At 40.7% G+C, this 19,011-nt stretch overlaps 1 protein-coding gene across 3 annotated transcripts in view; it reads right to left on the bottom strand.

Moving 5' to 3' along the window:
• Positions 1-285: 285 nt before the first annotated feature.
• Positions 286-19,011, bottom strand: part of DIAPH2 (diaphanous related formin 2) — a 1,004,885-nt gene continuing 986,159 nt past the window's right edge. For all 3 annotated transcript variants that reach the window (XM_066248744.1, XM_066248745.1, XM_066248746.1), the window contains one exon: positions 286-6,043. In XM_066248744.1, the coding sequence (XP_066104841.1) occupies positions 5,979-6,043 (65 nt within the window). In that variant the 3' untranslated portion in view covers positions 286-5,978. The remainder of the gene's footprint in view (positions 6,044-19,011) is intronic.

The following is a 19,011-nucleotide window of genomic DNA, read 5'->3' as shown; positions in this document are numbered from 1 at the left end:
TGGACTTTTAAACTGTGCACACATCTCTACACTACTCCAGCTAGCAGTGTTCAAGAACAATTCTAGAAAACCTTATGGTTTGCGTAAGTATGTGTGTCTTTGAACACATCACATGATGGCCACCTGTCCAGGTCCTTCTAGAAACACTCTCGTATTTCTGTTCAGTTGAAGCTTCTCGTTCTAGAATGTTCTTACCCTCTGTCTTGAGACTTCAGTTTGTGCCTTTTCAGTGTCCTTAATCTCAATTATCAGAGGCAGCACACCTTTTAATGTATATCTTAGCTTTATTGAATTAATAAGTATGCATTACATATAGATAGCAAGTCGTTCTTGGCCCTGCGAAGAGACAGGTGTTTACTCCAAGGCAAACGAGAACATGAACCCGCAGTTCTGCTGCTACGGAAATACTTCTGGGCATAATAGTGTGGGCACAATCTCCCCCAAAACCGTCCAGAGCAGGCTCATCTGCCACCTCTCCCTTCAGCTGAGAGATTCACAATATCACAAATAAGCTTGCAAAGAATGCTTCTATATCAGAGGTAGTGTTATGCCTGCGTTATGAATCACAGAAGATATTTGGTTAAACACTCCATAAAAGGGGCAGAAGAGATACACTAGTGCTTGGAGTTGGAACCAATTCAAGCAAATTGGCCATGGTAGCAAAAGTATCAACCAAATTTTAGAATAGCCTGCTCAGCTGTTTAACATCAAAGCATGCAGTAGTCTGCACAGATAATACTTTTAGAGACAACCTTGAATTTGGCTTGAGCACCAAGGATAGATTTTAAAAAGTGAAAAGTACATTTCTGTGCAATGACTAGTGTAGTGAGCTGAATGGTGGCTCCCCAAAGGTACTTCCATGTCATAATTCCCACAACCTGTGATGTCACCTTACTTAGACAAAGGGTCTTCACAAATGTAATAAAGTTAAGGATCTTGAGATGAGGAGATGATTATGGATAAATAGGGTGGGCTCTAAATGTCATCACAAGTGTCCTTGTAAGAGAGAGGCAGAGGTAGATTAGATGCAGAGGCAGTGGTGGGATTCAGCCGGTTCCACCGGTTCAGGAGAACCGACACCTAATTTTTTGTTGTTTGGCAGACCGGTTGTTAAAATGGCACTTGTCATCAGGGTTCTCTCTAAGGTGGGCACCTGGGCAACCACCCAATGTGGAAATTACATTGACATTCCTTACTCTTTTTGAACGTTCATCAGCGCAACAGCGTATTCTAAGTGCCCACAGTAATTTTCGTTTTGTCCATAGGGGAAAATATTGCAAGTGAGGACGCCAATCAAGAAGCGATATGGAAATATCTTAAATAACAGTTTCATTGTTTTTTTCCAGGTGTTATTGAATATTTCAAAACTCTTATAATCTAGTTTTCTGTACCTCTTTTATTGTTCTTATTTAAGTATTAAATGCACAAATAATAAACAACCTTCACTATATCATTTTTTTATACTTAAAACAATCATTAGGGCAGAGAACCAGCTGTTAAATTATTTGAGTCCCACCACTGTGCAGAGGGATAGGGGATGGGAAGACAAAGCAGAGAGTGATTCAGCCACAAGCCAAGGAATGATGCATCACAAGAATCGGTAAGACGCAAGGAACAGCTTTTCCCCTAAAGCTTCCAGAGGGAGTACAGCCCTGCCAACATCTCAGTTTAGGACTTCTGGCCTCCAGAATGATAAGAGAATAAACATCTGTTGATTTGAGCGACCACATTCGCAGTCATCTGTTACAGCAGCCACAGGAACCTGCTCCAGATTTTGGTACCAGGAAGTAAGGTCCTGCTAGATATCAAATACGTAAAAATGTGGAAATGGCTTTGGAATTGGATAAGGGGTAGAAGCTGGAAAAATTTGTTGTACATGCTAGAAAAAGCATAGATTGTCTTTAAAAAGACCATTGGTAAAACTATGAATGTTCAAGGTGCTTCTGGTAAGGGTTCAGAAGGGACTGAAGAACAGTTTATTGGAAACTAGAGGAAATGTGTCCTTGTTATATAGCAGCATAAGGAAGGCTTTTCTGAATTGTCTCCAACAGTTGCATGGAAAGTAGAATTTGTAAGAGATGAACTTGGACATTAAGCTGAGATTTCCAAGCAAAGCACTGGAGGTATAGCCTAGTTTCTTCTTGAGCTTTTATGAAAATAGAAAAGGAAAAAGAAAAATTGAGGAAAGAACTATTAAGCAGAAAGGAACCACCACTTGATGATTCAAAAATGTTCAGCCTATTCAGATTGTAAAAGATGCTAAAATTAGGAGATTCATGATTAGGATAGTGCTTCGTAGAGAAAGCCAAGGGTGTGGCTGTACAACCTTTGGCTAGTGTTGAAGAGATTAGGAACGGACACATCATGCGTCCACTCAACCAACTCAATAGAAGCCAGGAATTGAGATGGTGATATCTGAGAAGATCTGTGAAGATTCTCTCTCATCTCAGTATTGAATTGATGTGATATACATGGGAGGCTCCCAGAGTTTTTGAGAATGTGATACCAGCAGAAACACTTCTAGGTTGGCCCAAAAGGGAGATCATACAAAATGAGACAAGGTTGTTAGACTGCTAAAATTTTCTAGGCAGCAAACAGGCTGGTCAAATTACAAACATGTGCTACCCTTCAGTGTAAAGGCTAACCCTGAGGGTGTAGTGGCAGGTAGAGAGGCAGAGGCCCAAGCACCAGAGCAAAAGCAGAATTGAAAGCCTTGGGCAGAGAAGGAGAGACTCAGTCCATGGACGCAGTGGGCCGAGCTGCAGGCCTAATGGGCGAAGCCCTGAGACAGGAGGATTAGTGTCAGTCAGGCCTTGAAACCTAAAGTGATTCTGCCAGCTGAGTTTTGAAGACCATTGGGACAGATGACACCTCTCTGCTTTCCATCCCACCCTCTTTGGGAACAGGAATCCCCATAACAGTTACCCAGTGCCTGTACCACCACAGTATTTTGGAAGCAGATAAGTTTTCCTGTTGAACTGAAGTCCACAGATGGAGAGGAATTTTGCCCCAGGAATTTTACCTATCCCTGACTTAGATGATCTAGGGGTTTTTGAACTGCTGACGTCTGGATGAAATTTTAGACTTCGACTTACTGATGTAATGGTTGGGACTTGGGGAGAAGGTTGAGATAGAGTGAAGATAAATTGCACATGGGACAGACCTCAATCTGGGGCAGGGGGCAGAGAGAAGACTGTAGTGGGCCAAGGATTGCCTCCCAAAAAAAGAGATATTCACAACTGAATCTCCAGAATTTGTGACAGTGACCTTATTTGGAGAAAAAAGGGCCTACAGATGTAATTAAGTTTAGGATCTTCAGATGAAATTATCCTGGATTATCTGCGTGAGCCCTAAATACCAACCTAAGTGCATCCTAATAAGAGAGAGGCAGAGGGAGGGAAGAACACAGAGGGGAAGGTGATGTGGTAATGGAGCAGAGAGATGTGGCCACAACCCAAGGAATGCCAGTAGCCACCAGAAGCCAGGAGAGACACAGGAAGACTTCCCTCTAGAGCGTCTGGAGGGTGCGTGGCCCTTGGCTTTAGATATCTGGTCATCAAAACCATGAGAGAATATAGTTCTGATGTGTTAAGCAACCAAGTGTGTGATCATTTATTATAGCAGCCAAAGGAAACTAATCCAGCTAGTAAACATGTTAAGGGGTCTATAATTTTTAAAAACATCCTGAAGAAAATCTTCATAAACTGGAGCTTCTCACATATTGTAGTAATAAACCCAACAAAGGACTTTAGTGTGTAGTCTGGTTCTATACTAAACTCTCAGTGTACTTTTTTTGGTGATATCTTCCTACTGAGCCCCAGACTGCAAATATCTAGAGCAGGACGGTTGCAAGTCTGGGAAGCAATTCCCTGAACCCAATCATTGGAACTTCATGAAAGACCCTAAAAAGGCTTTGCAACATGCATGAAAAGCATGTGGGATTATTCTAAATACAAATATATAATTTATCAACAATAGTACTTCTTTTCTTTTTCTTCACAAACTATAAAATAAGGCAAGTTCACATCTGGAACAGGTGATATACATCAGTATTTCCACCTTGACCAGCCTGATAAAATGGTATGGCAAATGCTCCTCAATTTTTGTCAGGGTTAATATCTCAAAATATCATTTTCCTACAGCCTAAAAAGCTATCAAAAGACTCAAAGAAGCCATACCTTGAAATGACTCTGTGAAGTCAAAAATACACACATGAAGTATTTACATCAGTAAGTAGAACCTGTATCTTTGTTGTTGTTGAAAAATTGCGTGAAACTGAGGTCCCTAAAATTTGCCTGTGTGCGCCTGAGGGTGTGTCCCAGGGTGAGCCAGAACTGGGGAATGTCAGATACTGTAATTCTTTTGTATTTGTCTAGTGAAGCAGCTTTGGAGCTTTGTAAAGGATGATACCCAAGTAAGAACAGGCCAGAGGCAAAGGCAGCAGCAGTTGGAATCACTATACATCTCTATAAGGGGACCTGTGAGCTATTGGTCACTTGTTTACTTTGTCTCAGGTGGTGACTTGCCAAGTCGGTCCTTTGTTCTTTCTGAATGTCTGCAATATTCTCTGGAGGAGAAATAGGACTCTCTAGAAGCAATATACAGAGAAGAAATTTTTTACAATAACCATCAGTGTGGATTAGTCTTAAAATTGCACTCTGGTGACACCACACTGCTTCAATGCATATTTTAAAATAATCGACAAGTGTAATTCTGACTCTCTCATCTATTTAAGAAAAATGTAGAGCCTATTTTCTTCTCGTAGTTGTTGATGGCAGTATCATTTTAATTTGTTTAGATGAGTAAGTGTGTATGATGACTGACTTCACTTAGTCACCGAGCTGTGGGATCACTGTAGCAGGAGATATAAATACATTCACATATATACACATACATACATATAGCTCCATTTCTTCCTCAGCTCACCACACAGAACGGAGAAGGGGAGCAGAAATACAGATAAAACAATTGACCTTTCCGTTTTCTGCCGCCTCCTGCAAAAGGAATCTTCCAGAATTCTATTCCTTGCTTTCCAGGGAGTCATGGGAGCAGGAAGCGATAGAATAAACCACCGAGATGAGAAATCAATATCTACCTTTCAAAATTTCAATAAAAGAAATAGACTGCTCAGGTTTATCCCCAGCATAAACATTGAAATGTGAAGTTTGTCTCAAAAGTAGCTATAGAAAGTATTTGTAGAAAGTATATAGATCTATGTGCGTAATTCGAAAACTCTTCTTTAAATAAAGTTGAAATGACTAGAACTTCTTCTGTTAACCTATGGTTTATTTTTAGCAGTGAAAAGTACCTATAATATCATGCTGGAACTCTAGATTAGTGATAAATTTAATTTCAGCCAAAGCAGCTGAACCCATCAGCTTTCACTCGAGATCAGATTCTAAATAACTTGACGGGGGTGAAGCACTACTTTTTTTGAGTTTCCAGAATGACTTGTCTCACAGAGAAGGCAACGTTACTGCCTTTCCAAATCATCAACACGCACATTTCCATTAGCCTGTTCTTTTTGTGTAACAGGAATCAGAAGCAGACATTGACTAATTCTTTCTATTCCTTTTCTTCCTTTTTGGGGGGTTGGGGAAGCAGTGGGGCTGGAGAGTGACCTGTGAATTAGATTAACATTGTAAATTTCTGCAGATTGACTGCTTTGGAAAGCCTTAGAACGTTTCAATTTCTTACAGTTTTCATCATCACCGTCAGGCTACACACAATAACAAATAATGCACATCTTTACACTAAAATGGAACACGCATTTTATAATCCCGATAACTGTGTTCATATTAGTCTAACTGGGGGAGGAGTCTTGCAATAGCTTCACAAATGCAGGCTATTTCTTCTGCTGAGCTTGATCTTGCAGAAACGCACTTCTTTCCTCTCTATCCCTTGAGTGCATGTTTTGTTCTTCTCAAAACGAATGCTTTTGTTTACTTAAATATTTTTACGTTCTTTGGCATCAGGACTCACTTAGATGAGAGAGCCACATGGTGACGGGAGCGTGACCTTTCCAAAGGTGCTCGTCTGTTATCTGTAAGACAAAGACAAAAAGAACCAAAAACATAGTGAGCTTTAGATCTCCCCTATTACAGGATGTAAGGTCAAGAGAGGGTTTCAAACAGTCCTGAAAAATCACTTCAAATGAATATGTAAATACCAAGGAGCCCAGATCTGAGGAGTTCATGTTGCAGCTGGCAGGCTCAGTTCAAGAGTTCTGCAATCAGCACTAAATGACTTTTCTTGGTAAGTGAAGTCTAAGTGATTCAAGAAATGGAAGAATTTTTTCAAGCACAATCCCCTCGGAAATAGCAGGTGACAACAAAATTTCTTGGTCAACATTTTACATCGAAAGAATCTATGTATAATGCCTTTTGTTGGAATGTACGTCAATTCCCCATGAGTTTTCAGTCTGGATATTGGCTATCTCCAGAGGACACCAACATGGGCAGAACAGGAAAGAATATTTTTTACAACGATTGCAATATGTGACAATCAAACCAGCTACCGAATCTTTGCCTGATTGTATGATGTAAACAAATTCAATACATTACAGAGTCATAATGGGAATGAATCATGAATCAGTCCCTTTCCCCGCAACTGTCACGGGAAAAATAATCACTGTGGAGGTAACTGTTGGCACAAGGCTTGGGAAGCAAAGCTTTAAAGTATTGAAAGTTGCTGAAAATATTTTTAGCTTTAATAGGAAAACGGTTTACAGCCCTGCATTGGGAGGATCGCTGTGTTATTATCACCTCTGTTTTATGTGCAGCTGAAATGCAATTGATGTGGGTGAAAATCCCTCTCTGAAAAAAATGTAATATACTTAGACTCTGTATCTAGAATGAACCGCTGTCCCTAGAAATAACGACAACCACCAGCACTTAAGTAAATGCTAATACTTTACACTCCTTAATTTGCTAATTCACACAACATCGCAGGAGGTAAACCCATTTCATTCGGTCCTATTATCTCTGCTTTACTGATGAAGGTTATACAGCAAATCAATGGTATGATAGGATTATAATGCAAAGTGAATGCCGAAATGTCAGACCTGCTTTGTTCAGAGGTGAATGTTAGGGCCTCCCAAACTGCTATTCATGTCCTCCCTAAAATGATGACATGAAAAAAAAAACATCTTGTCTGTCCCATGAGAAGGGTTGGCCATGAGAAGTGCTGAGATTTTGCTCTGTTATCTTTTCCATCTGTGCCAGTGTCTCTTGATTGAGTCCTGGTAGTCTATGGTCAGTATGCAGAGCAGAGAAAGCTAACTGGCCTCCATGACCGTGGCCTCATTAACACCCTGGTCTGAGGGCATGGAACCAAGCAGCTATAAGCTTAAAGTGCTGGCCTGACCTGTGGTGGCTCAGTGGATAAAGCATCAACCTGAAATGCTGAGGTCACTGGTTCGAAATCCCAGACTTGCCTGGTCGAGACACATACAAGAAGCAACTACATACTATGAGTTGATGTTTCCTGCTCATCTTTTCCTTCTCTCTAAAGTCAATAAATATAAATAAGCTTAAAGTGCCTTATATGCAATAACATCTCTGAAAGGTGAGAAATGAAGAGGCATTTTCTCTTTTCAGAGCTTTATCAGAATGATGGATTATTTCGGTATTCTTTTAAACATATTTAAAATAGCCAATATTTAGCTGTGATGTGGATCACAATTCAGCTAAAAATGTGAAGATAACATTCCTGGATAAAGGGCTTATTACTTAGATGTCACTGATTTACATACAGATTGGTTTGGGACTTCTTAGAAAACATTTAAAAGTGAGATTATAATATAACGGTTCCCACTGCATTTGCTAGCACATAAGCATTCAGTGGTAAAGCTACTGGATGTGAGAACGACAGTACCAATCACAGAGGATTGTCCCAGCTCAGAAAGGGGCATACACACTAAAGTCAAATAGGCAATCACACTCACTCTGGGAGTTCCGCTGGTATACCGTACTGTCGCTCACTGCTCAGTGGATTCAAGAGCAGTGCCACCTGCAAAAACCCTGCTTCACATTAAGTGATGTGACAGGTGGATTCATATCAACCTGCAATTTATTGGTAGCATTTGGTATGAGAAAATAAACTTTCACATCCCTGTGAACAGAGAAAAGGACACTAAAGCTTTTGGAATCAACATATACACAGGTTCTGGGTCCAAATCAGTTCTTGGCATTGACAAAAGAGAAGTATTCTACATTCTCTCCCTTTCTTCCCCTTTCCTTATTTCCTTCTCTATTTTAATTTTTTGAGGCCTAATCAGTCCTGTGTTCATGCGATAATTGTAAGAGGAAGCAATTCTATAGAGATCACCAGTTAATGTTTTTAAAATATCAACCTACAACCTTGTTAATGAAAATAATGCCATTAGAAACAATGACAGTAATGACTGATCTGGATTGTGATTTATTTACAGTTCTCTGTACTTATCTGAAAGCTCTTCGGGGTACAAAATATATATTTATACTCTAGACTTTTATAGATCAGGGCACAGTGTAATTTTGAGGATAATAGGTTATATGTATATATAATATTAGAATTTATGTATTCATCTTTTTCACATTTTAATTGCTTGCAACCTAATGATGACATTTCATGCTTGGATTTACACCAGCTTTTAAGCAGAGATGAAAAATCACTGCATGTTTTGAAATACAAATTTCTATATTTATGGGATTAAATATTAATGGGCAAAAATCAGTGGTCTGACCCTCACAAGGTCAGAGCACATAATTGGCATCATACTTATGAGAAAGGAGTAAATTCAGATATTATTGCTGTTAGAGCTAATGGAATCATTCTGGTGACTGCATTTTCATTTTGGAAACATATATGGAAGAAGCTGATGCACACGTGACCGGATGTGAGAGCTGCAGGAGACCTGGGTGGAACCGGATGCACTTTTCTAACCAGTCTGACTCTCCCAGCGTTATTGACACTAGAGTGGTTGACATGGTGGGGACAAGAGCCTTTTCTCCGAGCAGTCAATAGTTTAAAATGTATGCATTTTCCAGGCTTTGTTTATGGCTCTCCTTTCCAATGTGCCTGTTGTCTTTTTGGAAATCAGAGAGAGGAAGACAGGGGAGGCGTCTGTCTGTGCCTGTGTACTTGTAGGGGATATTGTGCAGGAAGACACAGGCAAAAGCATTTCATTAGAGGATAGGGGAACGTGATTTGTCATAATCTTCCTCTGCTTCCATTTCATTAATACATGAGGCAACATATTACAGCGATTAAGAAAGCCTAGAGATTCCAGTATATCCTCAGGGCCTGGGAATTCATTAAGGTGGTCTGCTGTTTGTAAATACAAGGATTAATACAGCAGTACAGCCTGAGATGTTAGTCCCATGGTCTCCTTTACAAATCCACCACAGCTGGGCATGCATACTGTTGGGTAAACAAGTTTTTAATAAGTGTTTTTTAGGTTTGCTCACTTGTATTAGGGCAGCATCATGTGTGTATGGTCTGTGGAAGGCTGAGGGTGCTTGTCTTCAGGGCAGCAGACTGCAAATTGTGGTTTGCCTTTCTGCTTGGGAGGGGCCGTTGTTTGCTGGAAAAGGGTTTTTTCCCCCAGCTGGTTTTGGTAGGAGAGTGATGAGTCCAGAATGCAGAGGGAGAGGGCAGAGAGAGAGAATCCAGAGGGTGAGTACTGAGAATGAGTCCAGAGAATGAGTCTGGGTTGTAGAACCAGACACCAAATTGGGGCTTGGGAGCCCTGATTTTCTGCCTGGCCTGTTTGGCTGGAGAGCCCTGAGACTGATGGGGGCCTGAGATGGGAGAAAGGGAAGTGTTCTTCCTTGCCTGTTTGCTCGTCCACCATTAGACTTTAATCAATGGAATGGCCCACCCCTTTCTGGCTCCACAGTTCCTTTACTGTCTGCCCGAATCCAGTGCAAATCTGCTTGGCCGTTGTGGTGGCCACTGGCTTTACACATATCCTGACAGATTCTCTGTGGTCATCACAGGCTTGTCTTTATAAAATATGCACCATGCCAAGGTCAATGGATTCTGCTGTGACAGAGGGTGACCTGGTCATCGTGTGAAGGTGAGGAGAGGAACATAGTTCTACGGAGGAAGGGTGGTTAAAATTAGAACAATGTCCCAGTCTGTCACTATATCTGAGACTATAAATGCATGGCCCGGCTTTAACATGGTCCTGTGTATTCCAAATAGCACATTAACCAGTTCAAAACAATGTCAGAGCTTTCCCGACTGTCTTAAGAGGAAGAAGCTTTAGGCTCTTTCTGAGCATAAATTAACTTGGCATTCATCTCAAAAACCTTCCCAACGGAATCCTGCAGTGAATGAATTAAACCCATTATTGCATCACTCTGAAATTCACTCACGCAAGCACAGTCACCCATTAAATACCTGAATGTCACAAAGTTTCAGATCTACAGCTAAGCCCACACCACTAATTTCCTGTTTACTGACAATTTGTCAAACCCTGCCATCAAAGTATACACATCATAGATAAGGCTGAAACAAAACACGAAGTGAGAGAGATCAAAGGACTCAGGCTTGTGGTATGGAACCCGGGATGGGCAATGATTCCTCAAAGTGAGTGGAGGCCAACGGTACATGGCTGCATCTTGTATACCGCATGAGGAAGTCAGGTTGAAACTGAAAAACTGTGATAAAAAAAAGTCCTGTCTATTATTCATTTCCCCCAGATTAGGGGTCCATCTGCTGCCCACAGAAGATTTGTTTACTTCCTGGTGCTTCAGAGGCATGTACAATAGCTGTAGATCAACAGTGACCTAACACAATGCACCATCCACACCCAGTAGGGGAACATAAAACAAGTACGCCTGGTACACACTCTACATTGTGTTACAAAATGTCCTATTTTAATGCAGATTAGTTGGCTAGGAAATAAAATAAAAAGAAACCCTCTGTAATTTACTGTAAGCTTTGTTTTCTCCAGAGCTCTTCAAAAGCCAGGAGGTGGCAGATTGACCAGTGATGGACAGGCACTGTTTCCAGCGCAACAAGCGAGCAGAGGCCTGCTGGACCAGCATAGGCTGAGAAAACCGAGGAAATGTGAGGCTGCTTCAGGAACTGTCTATTGAGTAGCTGTTTGCTTTCTACACACTGATAAAGATATATTAGACTGTTATACTGAAGTCTTCTCATATGACTTACATATTTTTCCTTTGTGCCCTACGGTTCTAAAATTGTTTCTTTGTTTGTTTTTGTGTGGGGTGGGGGGATAAATGAGAAGCATCAACTCATAGTTGCATCACTTTAGTTGTTCACTGATGGCTTCTGATAGCTGCCTTGATGGAGGAGAGTGGAGTAGAGGCAGGGCCTACACCAAGCTGGTGGCCCTTTACTCAAGCTGGCAACCTTGGGTCAAGCCAGTGATCTTGGGATCATGTCTATGACCCTGCGCTCAAGCTAGTAACTCTGTGCTCAAGCCAGCAACCTTCGGGTTTTGAACGCGGGACCTCAACATCCCAGGTCAATGCCCTATCCACTGCACTACCACCAATCCTGCTGGTTTTGTTGTTTGTTTTTTCTGTGATTTGGACAATCCTGAATTGACACAGTTCCTTACTCACTAGGAATGACTAGAAGGTGGCAGCTGAATTAGGCTTAGACTTAATATCTTGGTGGAGGTCAGCCAATTACTCTATTAGTTGACCAGATTCATTCTCTTCACTCTTATCAGAATAGTAACTTTTTCTGCCTTTTAATTGAATTTACTGGGGTGATCCTGGTTAACGAAATTATACAGGTTTCAGGTGCCCAATTCTATAACACATCATCAGTGCACTGCATTGTGTGTTCACCCCCCCAAGTCAAGTCTCCTTCCATCACCATTTATCCCCCCATATTCTCCTCCACCTCCCCCTGCTCTACAATCACCACACTGTTGTCCATGTCCATCAGTTTTCTCTCTTTTTTTGAGCAAAAATAAAACAGAATACATGTAATGACTTTTTGAAAGAAAAGAAATATGTTCAGCTCAAACTTCCTGAACAATTTGGTGTTCTAATTTTTCATTTAACATTTTATTGTAGAAATTTTCCATGCCATTAAACTTCTGAAACACAATATTGAAAAACATGTTTAATGACCACTTTCTTTTACATTATATAAATATACCATGATTTGGTTAACCATATCTCACTGCTGGACATTTAAGTTGTTCCCAATTTTATTTTCTATTATAAAAAGCCTAACACTAAACATGTTTTTTCGTATGTGATATGACTGGGGGGGGGGCTACAGCAGATTGAGTGACTTGCTCAAGCCAGTGACTTTGGGTTTCAAGCCAGCGACCTTTGGGCTCAAGCCAGCGACCATGAGGTCATGTCAATGATCCCACGCTCAAGCCACCGACCTTGGGGTTTTGAACCTGGGTCCTCTGTGTTCCAGTTCTGTGTTCTATCCACTGTACCACCACCTGGCCAGGCACAAAATTAAGTCTTTCTCTATCCAGAGACGTTTGATACACATTCACACTATCTCTCTTCTTCTGATAGTTTGATTTTTTAAATATGGACAATGTCAGATAAGTTTTCACATTGCTTGCTTGCTTGATTTTTGTTTTTACAAAGAGGAAATGGGTTGTCCCAGCACTATTTGTTGAATAATCATGAATTTCTACACTGATTCATGATACTTCTTTTATCATAAATCATCTATACAAGCGGACAATTCTGTTCCATTCACCTCAGTATTTTTCTACCTATTTTGGTGCTAAAACCTGCCGACTGCATTTTTTCAGCCTCGCAGCATGTTTGGATACCCAGCAGAGAGAATCCTCTATAATTTGCAATTTTGTTTCCAACGTGTATTTTAGGGAATGTTTTGAATATCTCTACATCATGCTATCACCACAAAACATTATGGAAAAAAACACAGCTTGAAAAACAAATCCTGGAGATGTGGACGATACAGAGGAAAGTTCAGTGTGTCTGTGGCTGGCTAAATTTGAATCTGTGACCAAAGTGCAACGTGAATATTGGCGTGTTTATAATGAAGTGGGATTTATTCTTGGGAGGCAAGGCTGGTACAATATTCGCAAATCAATCAATGTGGTTCATCACATAAACAAAAGAAAGGAGAAAAACCACATGATAATTTCAATAGATGCAGAAAAAGCATTTGATAAAATCCAGCACCCATTCATGATCAAAACTCTCAGTAAAGTGGGAATACAGGGAACATACCTCAACAAGATAAAGGCCATCTATGACAAACCCACAGCTAACATCATACTCAATGGGCAAAAATTAAAAGCAATCCCCTTAAGATCAGGAACAAGGCAGGGGTGCCCCCTTTCACCACTCTTATTCAACATAGTTCTGGAAGTCCTAGCCACAGCAATCAAACAAGAAAAAGAAATAAAAGGCATCCGCATTGGAAAAGAAGAAGTAAAACTATCATTATTTGCAGATGATATGACATTGTATATAGAAAACCCTAAAGTCTCAGTCAAAAAACTACTAGACCTGATAAATGAATTTGGCAAGGTGGCAGGATATAAAATCAATACTCAGAAATCAGAGGCATTTTTATACACTAATAATGAACTGTCAGAAAGAGAAATCAAGGAATCAATCCCCTTTACCATTGCAACCAAAAAAATAAAGTACCTAGGCATAAATCTAACCAAGGAGATTAAAGACTTGTACTCGGAAAATTATAAAACATTGATAAAAGAAATCAGGGAAGATACGAACAAGTGGAGGCATATACCGTGTTCATGGTTAGGAAGAATAAACATCATTAAAATGTCTATATTACCCAAAGCAATTTATAAATTCAATGCAATACCAATTAAAATACCAATGACTTACTTCAAAGATAGAGAACACATATTCCAAAAATTTATATGGAACCAAAGGAGAACACAAATGGCCTCAGCAATCTTGAAAAGGAAGAATAAAGCGGGAGGTATCACACTTCCGGACATCAAGTTATATTATAAGGCCATTGTACTCAAAACAGCATGGTACTGGCATAAGAACAGGCACATAGATCAATGGAACAGAACAGAGAACCCAGAAATTAACCCACAGCTCTATGGACAACTGATATTTGACAAAGGAGGTAAGGAAATACAATGGAGTAAAGATAGCCTCTTCAACAAATGGTGTTGGGAAAATTGGACAGCTACCTGCAAAAAAATGAAACTAGAGCATCAACTTACACCACTCACAAAAATAAACTCAAAATGGATAAAAGACTTAAATGTAAGCCGTGAAACCATAAGCATCTTAGAAGAAAACATAGGCATTAAGCTCTCTGACATCTCTTGCAGCAATATATTTGCTGATTTGTCTCCACAGGCAAGTGAAATAAAAGACAGGATAAACAAATGGGACTTTATCAAACTAAAAAGCTTCTGCACAGCTAAAGACAATAAGAACAGAATAAGAAGACAAACTACACAATGGGAGAATATATTTGACATTGCGTCTGATAAGGGGTTAATAACCAAAATTTATAAAGAACTTGTAAAGCTTAATACCAGGAAAACAAACAATCCAATCCAAAAATGGGCAAAAGAAATGAATAGACACTTCTCCAAAGAGGACACCCAGATGGCCAATAGGCATATGAAAAAATGTTCAACATCATTAATGATTAGAGAAATGCAAATTAAAACCACAATGAGATATCACCTCACACCAGTCAGAATGGTGCTCATCAACAAAACAACACAGAATAAGTGCTGGCGAGGATGTGGAGAAAAGGGAACCCTCCTACACTGCTGGTGGGAATGCAGACTGGTGCAGCCACTTCGGAAAACAGTATGGAGATTCCTCAAGAAATTAAAAATTGAACTGCCTTTTGACCCAGCTATACCACTGTTAGGAATATACTCCAAGAACACCATAGCACTGTTTGAAAAGAAGAAATGCACCCCCGTGTTTATGGCAGCATTGTTCACAATAGCAAAGATCTGGAAACAGCCCAAGTGTCCATCAGAGGACAAGTGGATTAAAAAGCTTTGGTATATATATACTATGGAATACTACACAGCCATAAGAAATGATGACATAGAATCTTTTACAACAACATGGATGGGCCTTGATAACATTATACTGAGCGAAAGAAGTAATTCAGAAAAAAATAAGAACTATATGATTCCATACATAGGTGGGACATAAAGATGAGACTCAGAGACATGGACAACAGTGTTGGGGTTACAGGGTGGGGGGAGGAGAGTGAGGGGGTTGAGGGAGGGGAGGGGCACAAAGATCATGGCTTTTCAGCATTTGCCATATTCCCCCTTTAATCTATAGACAGACAGCAAATATTTACTTATGATGTTTCCACTATAAAGACTGCTGTCTGAGGGACAAATGGTGATGAACTATTTCAGCAGTTCCTCCTTCTTCAAAGACATATATGTCAACATATAGCTCCATGTTTCATAGGACATACTCGAGCTCACTCCATGCTCCCTGAAGCTTTAGCACAAGGGAATGCCCTTTTTTTTCTTTTTCTTTTCTTTTTTTTTTCTTCTCTTTTCTTTCTTTCTTTTTTTTTTTTTTTAGTTGTATTTTTTCTTTTATTTACTTATTTTTTGTACTTTTCTGAAGATGGAAATGGGGAGGCAGTCAGACAGACTCCCGCATGCGCCAGACCGGGATCCGCCTGGCATGCCTACCGGGGGGGGAATGCTCTGCCCATCTGCGATGTTGCTCTGTTGCAACCAGAGCCATTCTAGCACCTGAGGCAGAGGCCATGGGGCCATCCTTAGTACCCGGGGTGGCTTTGCTCTGGTGGAGCCTTGGCTGCGGGAGGGGAAGAGAGAGACAGAGAGGAAGGAGAGGGGGAGAAGTGGAGAGGTAGATGGGCACTTCTTCTGTGTGCTCTGACTGGGAATCAAACTTGGGAATCCTGCACACCAGGCCAATGCTCTACCACTGAGCCAACCGGCCAGGGCCTAGGAATGCCCTTGTTGATCAAGCTACCCAAAAGAAAATTATATGGAGCAACCATGACAGACCGAGCAAGTCAGTCTCATACTATTCATCACCAGAACACTGCAGCCCAGTGTAAACAGTTTCAACTTTCTCAGGAAGCGGCACAGCAGATTGGGAAATCCGTCCAAGGGGTCCTATACTGCCCCCTCATTTGGAGTTAACCCTCAAGGACCCCTACCAGGACAACTTTGGCAGATGGAGGTTACTCATATACCTTCATTTGGCAAACATTATGTCGTATGTCCACATTACAGTGGATACATATTCCGGATTTATAGTAACCTCTGTCAGAACAGGAGAGGCTGCTAAGCATGCTATAGCTCATTGTCTGTATGCATTGTTCTATTATTGGATTTCCTAAACTGGCTAAACTGAAAATGCTCCTGCATATGGAGCGAAAGCATTTACTGTATTTTGTCATACTTACAATCTTTAAAGTTAAGGTATTATTAAAGTGTACTCAGAAAACATTTTAAGGTCAATTAAAAAAAATTTAAGAGGGGATAGTCATATCCTGGAACTCCTACGGGTCTACCATATCATGTTTTTTACTTAAAAAAATTTACATTTCTTTGGAATACTGATGAACAGGAGATACCAAATCTTTTTCGCCTGCAAACTACTACCTTCTTTATTATATCCAGCTAATAACACTGTTTTGTCTTTTTCCAAATAGCTCCAGATATATGGAAAAGATTTATATAGGCGGATGGGGATCCTCAAACCCCTCAGCGAGATCTTCTGAGCATGGCTTTTAAGATACCTAGAGGCAGAAAAAGCCTAATAGAGATAAAGGGAACTACCAGCTTTTAGGATACAGCCTTAAAGGCTCCAACGCCCCAAAGGGGTCTCATAGGATGCCATCCGGATCCTGCTTCAATAGTGGAAAGGAAGGTCATTGAGCTAAAGCCTGCCAGGCTTACAAGCCTCTGCTGTGAGGAAACAGGGACACTGGAAGGTAGGCTTCCCTCTCGCTCCTCTAAAGGAGGGTTCAGTCTCTTCCAGCCCTGCTCCAGCCACCTATGACCTAACCTTGCCCAGAAAGCTGGGGTTTGCCACTGAAGGCTGAAGGTGCCCAGGGCTGTTGACCCCATCTACGACACTGTGGACGAGCCTAGGGTATTTCTTCCAAGAAGCAGGTAAACTGATCTCATTCGCACAAGGGCCACTTAACTATGTTTTGCCTGAATAGTCAGGTTTTTTATTCTTCCCTCAAAGATCTCTGTTGTGGGTGTTGATAGTCCTATTTTCTGCTGCTTTGCTTAATATATAGTGTTTACTTTATCCCTCCTACCTCAATGTCCCACTCATATTTCAGGCTGGGACCTACTCCTAATTTAGAGCTCTCTTTCCCCCTTTTGCCAACTTCTATTATGAATCTACCTTTGCCACCCAGCTTAGTGTATCCCAAGGTTCTCTTTACCAGGCCACAGTCGCAGAGCTCCAGGGAAAAGCAACCTGGTCTCATCTCTCCAGGCAGAGGAGAACAGAAGCTCCATATCCACGCATGCTGCAGATGGCTTTTCCAGTCTACCTGAACCATTACCAGCTAGAAGCAGCAGTCATTGGGACTTGGACATGAGCTGCAAAGTATAGAATGGTGACAATTCCAGTGCCATGCGGACTTTTCCTGGATGTGGACTTTTCCTGGACTCCTGCTCCCTGTGACAGCTCCTAACAGACTGAACTGTGGTTGGGTTGCATTTTTCAGGGATTTGGCATGGTGATGGGGCCAACTTGGACTTGGTGAACATGTTAAGGACACTATTCTTTTATGGATTCTTGCTGTATTGGCCAAGAGTTTGCTTAAAGGCTTTTAATCACTGTAAAAAAAATAGAAGACTGGATAAAGAAGATGGGGCACATATACACCATGGTATACTATTCAGCTAGAAGAAATGATGACATCAGATCACTTACAACAGAATGGTGGAATCTTGATAACATTATGCGGAGTGAAATAAGTGAATCAGAAAAAAACAAGAACTGCAGGATTCCATACATTGGTGGGACATAAGAGCGGGACTAAGAGACATGGACAGGAGTGTGGTGGTTGCAGGGGATGGGGGGAGGGAAGGAGGGAGAGGGAGAGGGAGAGGGGAGGGGGAGGGGTACAAAGAAGACTGGATAGAGGGTGACAGAGGACGATCTCTCTTTGGGTGATGTGTATGCAACAGAACTAAATGACAAGATAACCTGGAAATGTTTTCTTTGAATGTATGTGCCCTGATTTATTGATGTCACCCCATTAAAATAAAAATTTATTTATAAAAAAAAAGAAAAAAAGAAAAAGAAAAACAAATCCCATGGGTAATGATTCGGCTGTCCTTGCAAGGCGAGGCAGATGGCTATCTGTTGAGTGCCAAAGAGTCAGGTGACTCTAAAGTCCCTAACAATGTTTTAAAAAGTCCTCAGGTTCATCATTTTCTTCAAGATTTCAAAAAGCCTTCTTCCCTGTCTTCTTATCCTTTTTCTACCAGCAGATCACTTTTTTTCCAGAAATACAACAGAAGCCAGCTGTAAGAAAAATAGCATCGCCCATTCTCCCGACAGATTTTATAATACTCCAAGTCTCATTATTTTTGCCTTGAAAACTATATGAATAATTGGCATTAAATGTATTGTTCTGTTGGTTGTTGATAAAGAGTAGTGTTTCCAGTTTGTAAATCTAATTTTCTGGTCTGTTTTACAAAATTGGCTTCCACTAGACACCATGAGTATTAAACTATATCAAATATTCTTTGATGCCAATAGAATTGCATACAAGGGTGCTGTGCAAAAATGCATGTCAAGACGCCAATCAATTACCTCCACCTAACAAATAGTTCTAGCCCTTTTCAAATCTCAATGACATAATATTCTTCAAACTAGAAACAGGCCATGCTGTGTCATCTATATCCTTCATTACATGCAAATAAATCCATGCAAAGTAAATAGACACCCAGATTATGGTGGTCATTCAGGTGAGTGAAAGATACGAGAGTATTTTAATGAGGACTGTAGTGGAAAGTAATAACATTAAAGTAGTTCAGAGGCTACTGTGACT

The sequence above is a fragment of the Saccopteryx bilineata genome, chromosome X (assembly GCF_036850765.1).
Source record: "Saccopteryx bilineata isolate mSacBil1 chromosome X, mSacBil1_pri_phased_curated, whole genome shotgun sequence".
NCBI classification, from domain to species: domain Eukaryota; kingdom Metazoa; phylum Chordata; class Mammalia; order Chiroptera; family Emballonuridae; genus Saccopteryx; species Saccopteryx bilineata.
Note: the sequence above shows the minus strand (reverse complement) of the source record. Positions and strands in the feature narration are given on the sequence as shown.